The following is a 20,289-nucleotide window of genomic DNA, read 5'->3' on the forward strand; positions in this document are numbered from 1 at the left end:
TTATATATGTATTTATATATATACAGCTGAAAGCAAATGTTTGGGCACCCTGTGTCAAATTACAGTTAATTTTGTAAGTGAAAAGTAGGAAACAACTACAGTACTGCAAGGCTCAGTAAAAACAATGCAAATGTTAATGTACAACTACATATCATTCCATAAACATTCAACCATGGGAATAAAGAAAATAGCAATTGTGGCATGTGTAAAAGTCAGTATTTATTAACACCTCCTATGGCACAGATCACAGCTTTTAAACACCTCTTGTAGCCAGCTAAACCTATACATGTGCCTGAGGAGCAAAGCCTTGGTTGGAAAATTCATTTGTGGTGTAAATATGGCCACCTAGAGTGTAAAAATATTTCACATTTCAGCTTTTTTTCTCAGCTATTAAAGGTATGGCTTCTAGGCTAGTGATGTGCAGGTTGAAATAATTTAACCGCACCAGACCCTAAGCCTCTGCTCCTCCATTCGCACCCAACCCTAACCCAGCACGCTCCCCTCTTTATATATCCGTGCACCGCCCGCTGTGAAGTCATGAAAGGGGGGGACGGGGCCTGCCCGAGTATATAAATTGACACGTGCAGAGGTAGAAGTGGGGAAGAAGAAAGCCCCGGGGCAAATGGAGGCTAAAGTTCAGCCAGAACCCGCCTGCGACTTTGTGCGGAAGATGGCCCAAATCCCCCAATCTGCAGGTTTACGGGCTTCTATGCCTCTTTTCCTGTATTTATCCAAACTATTCATTTGTTAAAAGTGAACACAGTTTTGTCAAACGTATAACCCTATTGCTGTTAACTTTGCAACTGTAGCAAAACTATTAAGGAGAGAAAAATGTGTAAATATAGATCTACTTACAGCATCATCAATATCATACATGTTTTGTGCCATCATTGATCTGCAGAAGAAATGTGATACATTAATATGTATTAAACACAAAAAACAGGATATTTTTTTTAAGCGTTACAGATATTGTCTTAGTGCAGGTATAGGATCCATTATCCAGAAACCTGTTATGCAGAAAGCTCCAAATTACAAGAAAGCCATCTGCCATTGTCTCCATTTTAACCAAATGATTCATATTTTCATATTTTAAAAATCATTTCTTTTTACTTTGTAAACAGTACCTTGTTCTTGATCCCAACTTACATATAAGTAACCCTCATTTGAGGCAAAACAATCCAATTAATGAACAGTAAAATAAAAGTTTTTTAAAGTAATGAAAATATCATGTACTGTTGTCCTGCACTGGTACAACTGGTGTGTTTGCTTCAGAAACTCTACTATAGTTTATATAATCAAGAGCTGGTTTTATTGTTTAGTGTTAAGGCATGGAATCTAGTGATGTGCGGGTCGGGATTTCCCCGATCCGCACCCACCCTCCCTCCACCCGCGCCCGCCCGAGACCGACTTCCAGATTTCTTTTATAGACCCACGCTGACCCACCCCACCGATGATGTCACAAAAGAGGAGGGGCGAGCAGAGTCTATAAAAGGAGAACTCGTAAGTCGGAAGCCAGCATTTGACGCCAACCACGAAGAAGAGTGCGAAGGTTGGCCCGAACCCACCCGACCCGCGAATAAACCCGCGGGTATCGGGCCAGCCCGCACATCACTAATGGGATCCACTATCCGGAATTCTGTTATCCAGAAAGCTCAAAAGTTATGGGAAGGTCATCTTCCATAGACTCCATTTTAATCAATGAATTCAAGTTTTAAAAAATGATTTCCTTTTTCTCATTTATAATAAAACAGTACTTTTCAATTGATCCCAACTAAGATATAATTAACCCTTATTGTAGGCAAAACAATCCTATTGGGTTTAATTAGTTAATGCTTTTTAGGAGGTATAAAAATCCAAATTACGGAAAGATCCCTTATCCAGAAAAAACCAGGTCCAGAGCATTCTGGATAACAGGTCACACACCTGTACCTGTAGGACATGAAAGAAAAGTGCCCAACGCGTTTTGTGTACTACACATTTAAATAGGTGTGTTCTGTCAGTTGGTTTCACAGTGTTTTCACGAATGTGGCAGATCTATAGTATTTGTTCTCCTGATTTTTGGAGAACTCACACCACACTTCTATGTTTTTGTTTTAAAAATGTCAAGCTGAAATCAAGTATCAAAATGCAGGGACCAGTACAAATATTTTTATATACTGGATTCATACTGGTTTCTCCAACTGTCAAATTGGTGAACCCAGTCTGCTTTTGAGTTAACCAGCACCCTAAATATCCAAAAGTGTCCTACAAAAATAGACAAATTCTTAATGCCATCAACTGATTTTATGAACCTGGCATCTGAAAAATTCCACAACTGGTACATTTTTACCGATGAAACATAATGAACTGGCACTGACGTTTACTAATCAGTAAGACTTCTCCCTACGAATGCTGAACAATGGAAATCCCCTTCTAATGATGTGAGTGTGGTATTTACCTAATGGGCATCACTAATTATAAAAAAAATTGAGAAAACAAAAATGAAACTATGACTCAAGTCATTACTAGTATTTGAATATTAATCTTGAATTGTGCTTCCACAATCAAGTCTCAAGAGAAGGTAAGACTATTTAAAGAGGTGGTTTACCTTTAATTAACTTTAACTATGATATAGAATGGCCAATTCTAAGCAAATTTACAATTGGCCTCCATTATTTATTTTTATATAGTTTTTTTAAATTATTTGCCTTTTTCTAGTCTTTCCAGCTGTCACTGACCCCATCTTAAAAACTAACGCTCTGTAATATGTTATTGCTACTTTGTATTACTCATTTTTATATTCAGGTCCTCTCCAATTCAAATTCCAGTCTCTTATTCCAGTCTCTTATTGCTAGGGTAATTTGGTAAATAGTATCCATTCTGCTGAAATTAAATAAAAAGCGAAATAACTCAAACACCACAAATAAAAAATGAAAACCAATTGCAAATTGTCTCAGAATATCACTCCCTACAACTCAGAGATGAACAACCCTTTTAATAATGCAAATTGAAGTTATTAGAAACACAGATATTCCTTAAAATGATGTCTCAAATGCTGTCAAAACAATCTCTTGCGTAATGAGGTAGATAATGGGATAATCTCATGAATCCAAATCCTGGACAAAGCAGCCACATACTCATGCCACTTTGCAGATAAGATGAATACATTTCCACCAACTACATAAAAGCATAAGAAGCCTCCATCTTCCAACTGGCTCAATCTGAGCCTATAAAAAATTCTAATTGATGCATGGCCACTTTCACGTTGTGGTACAGGGAAAACTGTATTTTATGGAGCTTAATAAATATCTTGAATTTGTAGAATATCATTGTGAACCATGCAATCAATTACTTAGCAATATGAATGACAATATGATCTTTTATAGCTAGTTTAATTGTACCAATTTTTTTGTAGTAGCCTAATAAATTTTAAAAAAGTGGTTATAACAAATGATACTACAAACATTTTCTTCAAATAGGTGATCAATGACCATATATCTCTGTATTATTCATAAATACTAATAAAGTGTGACCACATTTTTTATTTTGTGACTATATTAACCCTGGCAATGGCTTAAGCTGCAGGAGTCCCCACTGGCAAAATATACTATATGTTTTGTTATATTTTCCCAGGCTTCCCCTGGGTCTATTGAAGCAAGGAATATGCAGGAGAAGTGCATGAGATGCCTGGGGCACTAGAACAATATGGAGACTGGTGCTCACAGGAAAAGTACCCCAAACCGGTGCATTTTTTAAATAAGAGTAGTGCCACCCAAGGGTAGGAGGTAAGTGAACAGAATCACTAAGGGGTGCCTAACAACTTGCAGTCCCCCAGTGATTCTACCTTTTCTTCTACTTTAAAATATCAAAACCAATATATATATTTAATAAACGGAATTCCTCATTCCATTTCCTTTACTATTCTTTATGATAAGGGATAAATGGCCCCTAAGGTCTACTAAGCAGCACTGCAAACACACCATTAATATAAAAAAAAGTGCTTGAAATTGTATAGACTCTTTGAATTCTCAATATTTCTTCATGTGATCTGTTTTTTCACCTCAGTCCTAAAACTAGATAATAGATATTGTTATTATTAACATGTATTTATAGAGTGCCAACATATTGAGCAGCGCTGTTTTTGGTAACTGCAGATCAGTCCTGCATGTCGGCTTGGAGGAATTTTAGCTTATTCCTCGTTACAAAACAGTTTCAACTTGGTTGAAGTTGAATCAATGTTGGTGGGGTTCCTTGGATGAGCTGCCCACTTCAGTTACTTCTACAACATTTCTATAGAATTAATGTCAGAACTTTGACTTGGCCATTCCAAAAAAATAACTTTCTTCTGCTTTAACCATTGTTTGGTAGAATGACTTGTTTTTGCTGCGGGACCAACTTAAGCTTCAGTTCACTAATGGATACCCTCAAATTTTTCTGCACAATTTGCTGGTACAATTCAAAATTTATAGTTCCATCAATGATGGCAAGCTGTTCTAAACAAGTGGCAAAAAGGCAGGCCCAAACTATGATATTGCCACCACCATGTTTTTACAGATGGGATAAGGTTCTTATGCTGGAATGCAGGTTTTGCTTTTTACCAGGTATAATGATTTTCTTTTAAGACAGATAGCTCTATTTTTGTATCATCCGTTCGCAGAACAGTCTTCCAATAGCCTTCTGACTTTTCTGTGTGGTCTTCGGTAAAAGGTAGACTGCGGTAATGTTCATTTTGAAAATTAATGCTCTCCTCTCCTTGTAACCCTTTCATGCACACCATTATTATTCTGCGAGCTTCTGATGGTGGATTTATGAACACTGACATTTGGCAATGCAGTATTCATGATTACATGAACACTGTATGATCTTCTTTTGTTGACTGCTTTTGGGGAGGGTATAAATGGTAACAGTGCCTGCCAGAGACAGTAATGCCTGACAGTGGACCAGTGGAGTTCAAACTCATTTGTAACCTTTTAAAGGAGAAGGAAAGTCCTTTTTACTTGTGGTTGTCAAAAGTTAGGCACCCCCAAGTGGTCTCATTTACTTACCTGACACCCTGGGAAAACTGCACCGGCCTGGGGTTATTCCACTGAGCACCAGGGAGCAATTGTTTTCCTTCTTCTTTCTTGAAATTTCCCGGGGCAGACACATGCGCTGTAGAACTAAATAGCTGGATTTTTCGTTCGGCTTTTCGCTCTACTACGCATGGGCAACTAACTTTTTGGCACCCCCAAGTATATAATGACTTTCCTTCTCCTTTAAAGCCAGGTGAGCATCAATAACTGTTTTTGTAGACATCCTAGGAAATTTTCTTTAAACCATGACTCACTTCCACAAACCTGTGTAGTTAAGATCAGACTTGGATAAGTGAAGACCCAGATTACTGTTCTTTAAATAAGGCTGGGCATCACTCACTCACATCTGATTATCATCCCCTTTAATTGAAACCGCATTCAAGTGAACTGAGGTTCACATATTTAAACCACACAAAATATGTACCTTTTGGATCCTTTTCTCTAATAAATAAATAAATAACCAAGTATAATGTTGTTGACTCATTTGTTTAACTGGGTTATCATAATGTAGTTTTAAGATTTGCATGAAAAATAGACCACATTTTAGGTCATATTTAAGCAGAAAAATGTAAAAATTTTAAAGGGATCACAAACTTGAAATAGTTAAAGGGATTCTGTCCGGGGAAAACAAGTTTTTTTTAAAAACAGTTAACAGTTTACAGTGCTGAAATCTGACATGGGGCTAGACGTGTTGTTAGTTTCTCGGGTGCCCCTGGTCATGTGACTTGTGCTTTGATAAACTTCAGTCACTCTTTACTGCTGCACTGCAAGTTGGAGTGATATCACCCCCTCTCTTTGCCCCCAGCAGCCTTTTAACAGAACAATGGGAACACAACAAGATAACAGCTCCCTGACAGAAGATTACAGCTCCTTGGTAAATATGAGAATAGCACTCAATAGTAAAAATCCAAGTTCAACTTGCTACTCCTTCAGTTACATTGAGTTGAAGAAAAATAATTTAACTCAGTGCTGTCCAACTGGTGCCCCCCCACCCTACCTTGTGTGGCAACCTACAGGAAAGTCTGTCTGCTGTGACTGCTTACCTGCTGTAAGTTTTAAAGCGGACCTGTCACCCTTACCCTTACATTTGTTCCTTGAATCAATTGCCTGTACAGGAAACCGGCGATCATTTTCATTTGCTGCTATTCTTTGTAGTTCCCGAGATATTCCCATTTAATGTTCTGCGCTGTCAATCAAATGTATTCAGCAACGCCTCTATGCCACGGGCATAGGGGCGTCTCCTTGTATTTTACGTCACCGCTCCTTCTCCTCTCCCCCTCCCAGTACAGATGAATAGTCTTGCGTAGTTTACAGGAGCACGCGCGCACGTGACTTGTCCTCAGACGTGCTTGTGAGGCTTGAGACGCGCTTGTGTTTGTGTGCGCGCTATCTTGCTCATTGCGCTACAGGTAAAACTTCAGTTGTCGGGCACTCAAAGTTTTTCCAGAGCGCGTGACCGAGACTCTGTTTGTGAGCACAGAACTATGCGCGTCACTTCTTTTAATGCGCATGCGCGAGATTGCGCTAAAAATACCAACGTCATCGCTAGAGACGGAGGAGTAAAATGGCGCTTGGAGGAACAATATGGCGGCTTCCACCGCTTTGAAATACAACGGCAGTTTGGGGGAGAATGGCTTAGCGTACAAAGGTACAGAATATGGCGTTTAACTTATTTACTGATGCGGATTTCATTACAGAGGTTTATTTTAGGTTGTTGAAAGGTGACAGGTCCCCTTTAAAAGGTATCAGTACTGAGATTTACTGGCCCCTGGATTGTTTACACCTCAAATTCAGACAATGAAATCATGTATTGTTCACACCTGTAATCCTTTTGCATTGTTCACACCTGTGACATCTCTATTGTTCACAACCCTAAAGCCGTGTACTGTTCCCACATCAGACCCAGACTGAAAGTGCATACATTGTTCATCTGTGCACACCATACTCTGCCTGCCCTATGCAGATCCGGGCCAAGTCGGGCAGGCGCCCTAGGCAACCTGCCCGGCTGCTGCGCCGTCTGGTTGCACGCAAACTAGATGTTTGTGTGCGTGTGAATAGGCGATTGTGCGCATGCGCGAAAAGACGCGTAAATACGCTCAAATGAAAACGAGTGGGCGGTAGGCAGAAAAGGGACCGGACTAGGGGTAAGAGTAAGTACGTGCCTGGCGCCCCTCCACATTTACGCCCTATGCAAGTGCCTACTCTGCCTACCCCTAGTTCCGGCCCTGGCCCTATGCTCCATGTGTGTGCCTACTCTGCCTGCTCTACGTTACTTGTGTGTTCCCTGCACTGCCTGCCCTACACTACCTGTTGGACATGAGCCTGGTAGAGTTTGTTAGCATTTGGAAATTGTTTTTAGGGGGCCCCTAATCATGTGCTGGGGATTGTTATGTTATCCACAGGGGAGGTGGAGGCATATGGATCTAAGGGTATGTTTTAATAATCCGTGTAGTAAACACCAAACGCTTGGTTTTTCGGTGTGCTACCACAATTAATGTGGACCTGGTCTTAAAAGTTCTTATGGTAACATGGGTGTGGTTTAAATCGGGTGTGGTTTAAAAACATGGAGTGGTCAACACTGGCTTCCATTAACTGCCCTCCACCACATAGGCCAGAAAATTTTTATCCCTCAGTACCACAGAAGTTAGACAGCACTGGCTTAATTTAAAACAGTTCAATCATGAAGTGCTGGCTCTTTCTGAAAGCACTGGATCAGACACAATGACTTGAGATGGCTGATTACACACCAATATTACAGCTAAAAAAAATACATTTGTTGGTTCAGGATTAAAATTTTATATTGTAGAGTGAATTATCTGTAATGTAAACTGTGTAATTTACAAATAAAACTACACCATAAAAATGATGACACAATCCCTTTAAAGTTTCCTGATCGTATTTCTTGGTACACTTTATCTGAGCTTTATGATTGGCATATTTAATGTAAGTATAACACTGGCCACCTGGAAAGGGGGGGTCAACCATTGAGGGCCACAGTGGACAAAATGTGCCTTATCCCACAGGCCTTAAAATAAACATTAAATTGTGCTCGCGTCGGCAGCACATATACTAAAATATACACTAAAATGAAATTAAAAAAGGCAGGGCAATGTTACTATGTGGTTTTATTGGACTGGTACAATTACCCATAGCAACTAATACATTATTCTACAAACCCTGAAATAATTCTAATTTGTGTAACTTTCTCTTTAAAGAAGAACTAAAGGAAGTAGTTTAGAAATGCTCCACATTATGTTTTGGGGTTCTGTATCAGCCCACGGCACCCACAGTCGGGATCTGTGCCTCTGAAGATGCCCCAGTAGCCCCCTGCCTTCTTTTATGCTGATTCATAGCAAATGCTGTGTTACTTGAGCTTAGGGATCAACACACATTATACTGAATAAACAATATAAATGTCACAATACAAGTAATTAATCCAGATTCACATTATATAACAACATAGAAACGTGTGCAGTCTATATCAGAATTGTATATTTAGTAATAATCAGCGATGTAGCATCAGCCTCTATCTCAGGTGAATCTACTTGCTGCTTGATGATTTCCCAAGACCCTTAAGCTTAGACCGCACTGAGCATGTGCAGTGTTACTGACGCTCAAAATCTGAGAGGCTGAGCTCTTGTGCGCCTGTGTTGCAGGCCTCAATCATTACTGTCATAGAGATGTTCAGCCTTTAGGCTGGTGCATTAAGTTCAGTAAATAAAATACAGCATTTGCAGCAATATTTGTTTTAGGGTTTAGCTTCTAGGATAAAAAAAAAGATTCAATACTATACAGCTTACAACAACAACAATTCTTTTATGATCATAATTAGCAAAATTAAACTTCTATACTCTTAAGCACTTCACAATATTTAAAAAATACAAATACTTATTTTATATTAAGCAATGCTAGAAAAGAAATCTATTTTAACTAAACCGATTTTGTTTTTTATTAAAAAGTCCATGTGGATCAAAACAATTTTCATTTTCTCAACTAAAAATTTTCCCAAATTGTGAGGCTGGCCAACTAGAGGCCCAAAGTAGTGGATATAGGATAAAGTTATGTTTGGCCTGAATTCTGAACTACAGCAGTTATGACAATGCTGGGTTACAGCACAGAGATGAAGTGCTGAGTTTGATTCCAACCAGAGAACTCTTCATTGAGAGTATAGGGGTCAAGTGCTACTGTCCTATGGGTCAGAAGTTTGTGCCTCTTAGTGTATGTATATTTTTATTTGTAAAGCCCTCCTTGAGGGCAAAGAACTGTACAGCAAAATACATTTAATTTAATGTGTCTGTGGCCTTGCTACACTCTGTACCACAATTCCCCACTACCCGCAATGGAAAAGTTTTTTGTTACCATGACAAAATGCTCAGATTGTTATTATATGTTTACCCTGTGTCTGTTGGGCTTTCCTTCTTCGCTACCAAAACACACATATAGGTTAACTGAATTCTTATGAAAACAAAACTGTAAAGCTTACATTAGATGCAAGATCAGACAGCTTATTCTACCAATGAAATAAGAATGAAGATGAACCACTGTTTTTATTCTAGTGTAAACAAACGTAGACAGTACAAAACCCATACACATATAAGGCCTCATTGAACAAATAGCATAAATATATTTTTAGGTCAACTTCCTTTTACACAAAATGCAAGTTACATTTAATCAACACATGGGTGGCCTTTCATTCCAACAAGGTCAGTGCTCATTGAGCATTGGATTTGCAACAATAAGAAGGAATTCATTTTTGTTTGACTGTAGCTATTCCAAATACATGCCTCCTGATAAAGGTGGGATTACCGTATGTCTAAAGTGTAAGAGGAAGTACAGAATAATCCCCACCTCAAAAGTTTATTAGAAATTCACGGGGAATTTTATAGCTGGTGATGAGTTAGGAAGCAGTATAACAAAACAGCATTCAGACAGTTCATGCTTACTCTCCGTGCCTGCTCTTTTATTATAGAGTGTCCTCACCACACAACAGTAAAGAAAATTTCATTCTAAGCTACTTTCAAATATACACGAATTCATATTTGTTTGTGGTTTTAGAGTTATGTAAATACAACTTCTGAAAAGTTACATCTGAAAGCAGTAACTGACAGTTTATATTCTACTTACAATTCAATTTAGAACCACCATTCATTATAATATTTAAATTTAGAAAGCAACCATTCATTATCATATTAGAGCTTTAAGCAATATTTTGTATGAAAAAAAATTAGTAATTGGTATTATTATAGAGATTGGCCAGGTGAGATACTGGTATTTATCCTTCTATTAATTCACATTGTTTCAAAGGGAACATGAGTTCCCTTCATTTCACTGATATACAAACGGAACCCTGGGCCATTTAAACTTTTTGTGTGGCGAATACATATTACATTGCAGAATCGTCCCTTTGACTGAAACGGACTGCAATGCTGCCCTATTATTAAATGGATAAAATAGAAAAGATTGTACATGCTTCGTTGCCAAAGATGGGATAAATATGCTCCTTACATTATAAAAACTGCTGCTTGTAGAATATTTCTGACACATAACCTGTGAATCTCAGTGGAATTCACAGTTATTCCTAAAAGGAGGTTGTTCACTTTTTAATTTAACTATTAGTATGCTGTAGAGTGATATTTTTAGACAATGTGAAAATTGGTTTTCATTTGTTATTATTTGTGATTTATAAGTTATTTATCTTTATATTCAGCAGCTCCCCAATTTGCAATTTTAGTAATCTGGTTGCTAGGGTCCAAATAAAGCAACCATGAATTGATTTAATTAAGAGACTGAATTATGAATAGGGGAGAGCCTCAATCGGAAGACGAATAAGAAAAAATAGCACATTTGTAGTCATAAAAAGCATTTGTTTTTAGATGGGGTCAGTGACCCCAATTTGAAAGCTGGAAAGAGTTGGAAGAAGAAGGCAAATACTTTAAAAACTATAAAACCTACATAATGAAGACCGATTAAACATTTGCTTAGAATTGGTTGTTCTATAAAATACTAATATTTTACTTAAATGTTAACCACCCTTTTAACAGCCTTTAACAGCTCTTTTTATGCTGCATAGCTGAGGTTGTTTATCTAAGAGATGTCTGATTGGACAAAAGTTAAGTTGGTACAAATCTGAGGAGCATCTGAGGAGCCAGGACCAAAATAAAGGTCCAAGTGCCTATCTGAAAGACATGCGAAGACAATCAGAGTTTGCATCCGACCAGTCTTCTGCTGTGCCATAAAACGACAGCAAATTGTATGTATTTATTACAAGGACAGCTATTACTGCCTCGATAACCAACGGTTAAACATTAAGAAAGCTGCAAACTGGATGAGATTTGCATTTTAGCAAGGTCCAAGATGTTGTCGATTACAAAATCATCAGTTTCATGTTTATATACAAAGCAACATGTATGGTATATGGCACCTGGCTCCCAATGGGCAGTTTGGCATCTGTGTTAACCCCGTGCATTTTGCCCCATTACTGACAGTTTTTCTACAGCATAAAAGGTCTCTACTCACACTCATTGACAATTACTCTATGACCCTTGAGGAGACTGACTTCCATGTAAATAGAACTTTAGGAAGCTGGGGCTGTGCCACTCATTGTGACAGAGAATATAAATGTGCTCCTTTGTTGAGCTGAGCTTTATCCATTGCCTTTACTTTGAAAGCATTTCAGTTCAGCAGGGTCCCTTGTGGCATAATAAAACAGTGGTACATGTGCTCTGACATTTGAGGAAGTGCCTCAGCTTCAGCTCGAGTCTGATGAATGCACTTTGGCACTCAGTGACTGCAGAGATATTCAAAATCAGCTTCCTTCTTACCTTGTGGCTGTCACACTAGCTCTAGCTACTGGCCGTCTATCCCGACTGAGTGACAGCCGCAGCCAGTAACGCCAAGAGTTGCGCCTCGGGGATGGATACGACGCTTCCCCCTGTGAGCCAATGAATGACACCTCGTCAGTGGGCTCCTGTGAAGTTGTCCATTGCAGCGAAGGGCAGACAAGTGAGAGGCCGGGCGCACAGCCGCACTCCTGCTCCTTTCAGTTTCCTTGTTTTCTCTTTGCTCTGGGCGGGCTCAGGTGATTGCCTCCTCCCCACTGGAGGGCTTTGTGCGGCTTCTTCGGCCCATCACACAGAAGTAGCTGTTGTTCTCACTTCCTGCTTGGAATTTCCCACTTGCTGTCACTTCGGCCAGTGGGAGGCCAAAAAGTGACACTCTTCTGCTGTGATACAGTGGGTGGGCTGTAAGGGAGGGAGGGATGTGAGTATGTTTCTACTTGTCAGTCGGAACATTGGAGGGGCAGTGCAGCATGCTGGGTGGCTGTCACATCAGTTGGGGACAGCGTCTGTATCATTTGTTCACATTCAGTAGAGTGGGGGCGGGGCACGTGCTGTTCAGGAAGACGGGCTACTGGAATGTACAGGATCACAACAGCAGCAGTTTATCAGTCAGTGTGCTCATTTGTACCTGTCACTGTGATTCTACCCACTGCTACATACCTTGTCTGCCTATGATTAAGAGAATTACTCCTGAAACGCGTCAGGTGATGTTGGTCAGTGACCTGTTGGAATAAAACCATCTTTTTATCTTCCCGGAGTGCCGCCTTTTCATCTTTTGAGCAATTACACCTTTTCTGCATCTACATGTTCCACACAAATATAGTACACAGACTTGTACACTTGATTGCTGGTAAAATTCTTCCAGCTTTGTGAAGCTCAATTCTGTACAGAGAGATTCCATAGAACTATGGCAGCATAGGTATTCCCCTGTACTAAACACAATTCAGAAGGAACAGCCTCGTAGGTTTGTTCATAGCCTATACAGAGATCTTCTATAAAACTATGGCAGGATAGGTATTCCCCTGTACTAAGCAGGAAAAACCTCCTAAGTTTCCTCATAGCCTGTATAGTGAGATACCACAAAACTATGGCAGCATAGGTATTCCCCTGTAGTAAACATAATTCAGTAGGAACAGCCCCCAAAGTTTGTTCATAGCCTGTACAGAGATATACCATAAAACTATGGCAGCATAGATATTCCCACATACTAAACACAATTCAGCAGGAACAGCAAGGGTGGTACCAATTCAATAAAGAATCCCCTAGTACACATGCGATAATAATAATAAAGTGCCATTTTCCTTTTATAATACTCCAAAAAACATGACAGTAAATACAGTCCCAATAACAACTGTGCCAGTTCTATTAATAATGCTCCTAGAAGCCATAGCTGGATAGATACAGTGTCAGTTATATTGATGATGACTCAGATCACAGGGAAGAATAAATACAGTGCAGGTCCTGTCGGCAATCAGGGACTCATACTCAGGAACACAAACAGGCTCTCCGTGTAGAAAAGCAGATTTAAATGAGTGGTTGACCTTCAAACAACTAGTTGTTTTCAGATAGATCACCAGAAATAACTACTTTTTCCAATGACTTTCTATTATCTATGTGTGACCGTTTTTTTCTAATATTGAAGTGTAAAGTGTATTTTTTCACCTTCTGAAGCAACTCTGGGAGGGGGGTCGCCGACCCTGTAAACTGTTCTAAACGAATACATTTAGTTAGATACATTTCTTATCTTTGTCCCTGCTGAGCAAAATCTCTGGGTTTCATTACAGGCAGCTGTTAGAATTGATACAATAGTTGCTAATACTCCAGAGATGCTGCTGAGAAATGTATCAACAGATATTTAGTCAGCACTTGTAGGGGTGGCTTGATAAAAGACCGATGGTGGTCTGAAACGTTGTCGATTGTTTGGGTCAGAGCCCATGTCTCAAAAAATGCGTTTAAAAAAAAGAAATCCGTGAATGGTGCTGTCTATAACGCAAAATTTGGTAAACAAGTTGGCGGTGGAAACTGTAGGACTTGCACCAGATTGAAGTGAATGAGAAGGGTGGCTTGATAAAAGACCAATGGCGGTCTGAAATGTTGTCGATTGTTTGGGTCAGAGCCCATGTCTCAATAAATGCATTTTAAAAAAAAGGAATCCGTGAATGGTGCTGTCTATGACGCAAAATTTGGTAAACAAGTTGGCGGTGGAAACTGTAGGACTTGCACCAGATTGAAGTGAATGGGAAGGGTGGCTTGATAAAAGACCAATGGCGGTCTGAAATGTTGTCGATTGTTTGGGTCAGAGCCCATGTCTCAATAAATGCATTTTAAAAAAAAGGAATCCGTGAATGGTGCTGTCTATGACGCAAAATTTGGTAAACAAGTTGGCGGTGGAAACTGTAAGACTTGCACCAGATTGAATTGAATCGGAAGGGTGGCTTGATAAAAGACCATGAAATGTTGTCGATTGTTTGGGTCAGAGCCCATGTCTCAATAAAGGCATTTTAAAGAAAAGAAATCTGTGAATGGTGCAGTCTATGATGAAAAATTTGAGAAATGTATCAACTAAAGGTTGCAAAATTGTTTAGGGCAGAGACAGACGAGAAGATTTAAGGAGATTAGTTGCCTGACAACAAATCGCCTCTTCTTCGGGTGACTAATCTCCCCAAATTGCCTCATCTAAAAAAACATCTAAAATGAAAATGTTTTAAAGTAATGAAAATATAATGTACTGTTGCCCTACTCTGGTACAACTGGTGCATTTGCTTCAGTAACTCTACTATAGTTTATATAATCAAGCTGCTCTGTAGCCATAGGGGCAACCCTTCAAGCACAGGACACACAGTAGATAACATATACTTCCTCTTCCACTATGCAAATCACTTTTTGTTATGACCAAATAACTAAATTTTTGTCTCATCAGTCCAAAGCACTTTGTTCCAAAATGACTATGGCCTGTCTAAATAAGCTTTTGCATACAACAAGCGACTCTGTTTGTGGCGTGAGTGCAGAAAGGGCTTCTTTCTCATCACCCTGCCATACAGATGTTCTTTGTGCAAATTACGTTGAAATGTAGAACGATGTATAGACACACCATCTGCAGCAAGATGTTCTTGCAGGTCTTTGGAGGTGATCTTTGGGTTGTCTGTAACCATTCTCACAATCCTCCGCAAATGCCGTTCCTGTATTTTTCTTGGCCTGCCAGACCTGGGTTCTACAGCAACTGTGCCTGTGGCCTTCCATTTCCTGATTACATTCCTTACAGTTGAAACTGACAGTTTAAACCTAAACCATGATACTGAACAATCTTTGTTTTCAGATATTTTGACAGTTGCTTTGAGCATCCCATTCTGTCACTCTTCAGAGGAGAGTCAAAAAGCACAATTTGCAATGTTACATGCATTCAAATGAGCAAAATTACAAGGGTACCCACATTTTTGCAAAGCCAGTTTTTCACATTTGATTACATTTCATACAAATGAATACTGCTTCACTAAAAATCTTTGTTCAGAAAACACCCCAGTACTCAGATGTTCCTGGGAAATGAAAGACATACCACTGTTATATTTTTTGTTGAAAGTGAAGTAAATTATAATGCGGGCTGAGAGGGGTTCCCAAACTTTTTCATATGAAAAGTATGGGAGTTTTACTTTGAAAGCAGCTAGTAAGTTGCAGGTAAAACCTAGTCCCTTTGTAAAATGTATAATGAAGCAATAGAATTCTTAATGAATCAGATGAAAATTGAGTGTAGGACTGGCCAGATATGGGATGACTTTGTGTAATGGAGTCTGAGTCAGGATTCCAAAATGGTGACCAAGATGGCGTCCAAGATGGTGGCTCCCTGGTTCCTCGCGGACGCAGCCGGATGACGCCCACCTCTTCCCGCACTCTGATTGGTCGCCGGCGACGGAATGGGCGTCGGCGTCAATAATCGGCGCCGGTGTCGGTCGCACACGTCAGCGCGTCGGTCGCTGACGTCAGCGCGTCCGCGCACACGTTATGACGCCGACGCGTCCAAAATTGGCGCCAAACCTGGGCCTATAAGAAGGAACTCTGGGAAGTCATCAGTGCCCAATTATAGGTCTTAGCTTGCTATTCCTGGGTGTGTTCTTCTGATATTCTTGCTTATTGTGTACCGACCTCTTGCCTGGATTCCTCGACTTTGAACCTCTTCTGCCTGGACTGATATCGTTGCCTGTTTGACCATTCTTTTGTCTCATCCCTATCTGTACTGCGAACTTGGACTTTTGCTACCTCCTCCCTTGGTCCTCACTACCTCTGAGGCCTTTGGCCTTACACTTTGACATTGTTGGCCAGCTTAAATATATTGCAATATATGGACAAACAATCCCTGTTTTGTTTAAAGGGTAAGGCATTTTTCAGTAGCAGTATGCACAAAATGTCTCTGTCTTAAATATATTGATAATGGGTTGAGTGCAGAGGACTCTTGTAATTGACTATATATATAGATATATATATAGATATATAGATATATATATATATATATATGATACTCCTCCGTAAGGGTGGCCATACACAGGCAGATTAAAGCTGCCGATAGTGAGGGTGTTCCGACAGGTCTCCCATGAACGATATCAGGCTAAAAATAGGACAGATATCGATTGGGCCTGTTTGATTTTTTTTTTTGTTGATCGAGGACTGCATCGGCTGTAATCAAATCCAATGATTAAATTACTCATTGTGTTATGTTACCAATCAACTTCCTGGGAAGTTTGTTTTTGTGCTATGGTCTAGTACTAACTCATACCATAAACAAAGCAAGTTGTTGTTCAGGATTAAATGATCTTGATATACAGACAGCATAACTTAGAGATACAGATGAAAAAAAATATTTATTGTTCTTAATAAAGTGAAGGCAACAGAATGAGGAAATGCATATGAGCTATAAAAACAATCAAGGCATAAAATATTTTGTTTGTGTTGAAATATGCACCTAAGTCCTATGCCTTACTAATGAGATCATTGGAAAAAAGATGGAAAGCACCTTTTGTACTCTACAGCCACGAAAGCCAATGATGAAAGTTCTAAAGAGAAAGTACTATACTATACCAGACCCACCCAGGGCAGTACATAGAGTGCTTAGAAACAGAAAAAGATGTCAGTTTCTCAATGAAATCACAGGGGAAGCCTTATTGGTCATGTGAGAGAATTGCATCACTGAGCGCAGATTGCAGATGACATCACCAAGCACCATTTATTAGGATATCATTTACAGCACTATACCATCTTCTGCATTAATAACGGGTGCAGGAACAGTACAGTATAATCTACTTCATTATGATTAGGTATGAGAGTAATCAGTGCTGCTCTTTCTGTAGTTATATATACATTCTGTCCTGCCATTTATTTTATGATAAAGTGCTCTCTAAAAATGTTTAAAGGAGAATTAATTTGGCAAATACATTATAGGGCTTTGGACTCTAGGAGCTCTGTCCAGGTTTAGGCACATGCAGGCACATAATGAATGAGTGCCATACCTTTCCCATTGAGTGTGAAAACATTTTCCAGGTGAGTTTTGCACCCACTCCCCTTAATTTTCAAGATAAACCCATCTTTATTTTACAATGGCAATTTACAATTACAATTTACAATTACAGCCATTATTAAATATAGTTGATTTTGTCTTGATGGGAGTGCTACAAAGCTCTGCTATTGGAAAACAAGACCAGGAACAGGCAGTACTTTAGTCTGCAAACACCCTTTATTGGTGTATTCTCACTCACGACATGTTTCGGGAGCTAGTCCATTTTTCCCTTGAAAAAGGGACTAGCTCCCGAAACATGTCGTGAGTGAGAATACACCAATAAAGGGTGTTTGCAGACTAAAGTACTGCCTGTTCCTGGTCTGTTTCTAATTTCTATAAATCAAATGCTTATCACATGATGGATGGTGTGTGTTGAAACAGCAGGTCTACACATATCTGATTTTTTTCACTCATCCTTCTCTGATTATTGGAAAACAAGAATCAAGATAGTACTGGGTAATACCTATGCTGACTTAGTTTCATATATTGTACAGGCTATGTGCAAGCCTAGGTGTTGTTTTGACTAATCTATGCCTGAACTCTACCATGCTTGGAACAAACCAATTTTAGTTTCAACCCAGTGACATTAGGCCAGTGGTTGTTAGATTTTTTTCTATTTAAGCTTCCTTTGGCGGTACAACCTTTGGTCAGGGCCTCTTTAAGAAAATAACAATGTTACAGATATAAAAAATAGTACATTCAGCAACAGTTCCAAGAATATCAGTTTACCCCCATCTAACATCCAGGTGTCCCACTGACGCTGCTTCAAGCCCTCCCTATGGGTTTCAGCCCCACAGTTTCTAAACCACTGCATATAACTATTCTCCTGATACTTTGTCTTCTGCTGGTTACTAGTAAAGCAATAAAAAATTATAAAAGGCTATAAAAGCTATAAAGAAGGGTGCAACCATTTTCCTTCAGAAGACTGGAGGCTTACACAATCCTGAAACTGCAGGCCGAGTCAATACCACTTTCACAGATACTAGGGAAAGTAAAATATAACAATAAGTTCATCAAGCAATACTCTAAAAAAACAAGATCAGCAAACAGTAGTATACCTTTTTTTCCAGTTCTTGGAGGCTAATCAAAATAAAAGCAGTGAAATACAGGGAATGTCTCTGTAAATGTCAAGAAAATGTTTTGGATGTTTACCCAAAAAACTGTTTTTTGCAAATATAAAAGAAAATGTAATTCACAAACAAATTTCCGGTATATACATTAGTTTAGATTTTCAATGTTATTAAAGTTATAATGTATTTGCTATTTAACTTTTGAAGCAATGTAGCAGAATCAGTCACTTTATAGAGAAAATTCACCTTCACATTCACTTTTAGTATGATATAGGCAGTGATTTTCTTTGGTTTTTGCTCAGCAGCTCTCCAGTTTGTCATTTCAGTACTCCACCCTAGTAACCAGGCAGTGGATTGAATGAAATATTTTAAGTTAAATAGGAGAGAGCCTGAATAAAAGCAAAAAAATTGTAGCAATAGTTTTTTGGCTGCTACGGTCAGTGACACCCCCCCCCCCTCATTTTAAAGCTGGAAAGAGGCAGAAGAAGAAGGAAAATAAAAAAAAATGAAGATCAACTGAAAAGTTTTTAAGAATGGGACATCCTATAACTTGAAGGTGAACTATCCCTTTATCCATTGGGCCCAAAGCAAACATATAATTGGTGGGCCCTTGCAGCCTCCCAAAGGAATCTGAATTTGAATGTGGCTCACAAGTAAAAAAGGTTGGGGACCCATGCCTTATAGGATAAATAAATGTGCAAGAGATATCATAGTTTTTTAAATTTCCCAATGCGCCAGTCTCCTTTGCTCCAGTCCCGATGATAAAAATTTGCACAAATAAAGGGGAGGGAACGGGGCGACAAACTGCAGTGGGCCTATGGGTTCCTGCTATGTAAATCCTTCACTGGACATTTATTTATTGGTAACATTATTTGTTACCAGCACCCAGGTAGACAATATATTTTTACAGCCTGTGGACACAATAAACTTTCTTCACTTTTAACTAATTGCCTGGTGGAAGTTTGCCTTTATTGAGGGCCTGCTCCAAAAGTTTTCCGGTTTGTCCACTCCCCGTGCTGAGGGCTCAGGGCGGTGCACCTAGGCCTCTTCCTTTTTTTGGCGAGTTATCACTCTATATTTGGAGACCCTAATATTTCAGATTTATCAGACAATATATTGTGTGAGTGCTTCTCCATTGGGACTATATATATATATATATATATATATATATATATATATATATATATATATATATATATATATATATATATATATATATATATATATATATATATATAAATTTTCCTGGTAGACAGCACCACATGTCAGGTAAGCCTCTTGATGGCTGCCCCTGTGCACGGAATAAATTAGTATACAATTCGGACAAAGAAAACCAGCACCAAGGGACTTGAAGTGAGCAAAACTGTATTAAAGCATATGTATCACCGACGTTTCGGTCCCCATTGGGACCTTTCTCAAGGTACAAATACATATAAAAAAGTGCATTAAATAGAAAACACACCTCCCCCATGTGATCGAATCTGTGACATATATATATATATATATATATATAAAAATTAAACAGAATTAATTTAGCAAAATAGCAGGAGACTGATGTGTCAGCTGACTCCTCTACCTTTCTCAAAGGCTGAGAAAGCCTGAGGAGTCAGCCGACGCGTCAGTTTGCTGCTATTTTACTAAATAAATTCTGTTTAACTTTTAAGACCTGAGTAGGGCTGATCCCCTTTTTGCGATTGTATGGAGATGTTTGTTGATCATGCACCCAGGCAACTTAGTGCATCTTATCGAGAGTGCAGGCTCCACGTGGCTTTGGTTTTATATATATA

General features: G+C 39.1%; 1 protein-coding gene across 1 annotated transcript in view; it reads right to left on the minus strand.

Annotated features, from left to right (window-relative positions):
* Positions 1 to 12,041, minus strand: part of nfkb1.L (nuclear factor of kappa light polypeptide gene enhancer in B-cells 1 L homeolog) — a 64,755-nt gene extending 52,714 nt beyond the window's left edge. Inside the window, 2 exon segments of the mRNA NM_001094339.1 lie at positions 856 to 895; positions 11,873 to 12,041. Coding sequence (NP_001087808.1) covers positions 856 to 888 — 33 coding nt within the window. The 5' untranslated portion in view covers positions 889 to 895; positions 11,873 to 12,041.
* Positions 12,042 to 20,289: the final 8,248 nt, after the last annotated feature.

Source organism: Xenopus laevis, chromosome 1L, assembly GCF_017654675.1.
Source record: "Xenopus laevis strain J_2021 chromosome 1L, Xenopus_laevis_v10.1, whole genome shotgun sequence".
NCBI classification, from domain to species: Eukaryota; Metazoa; Chordata; class Amphibia; order Anura; family Pipidae; genus Xenopus; species Xenopus laevis.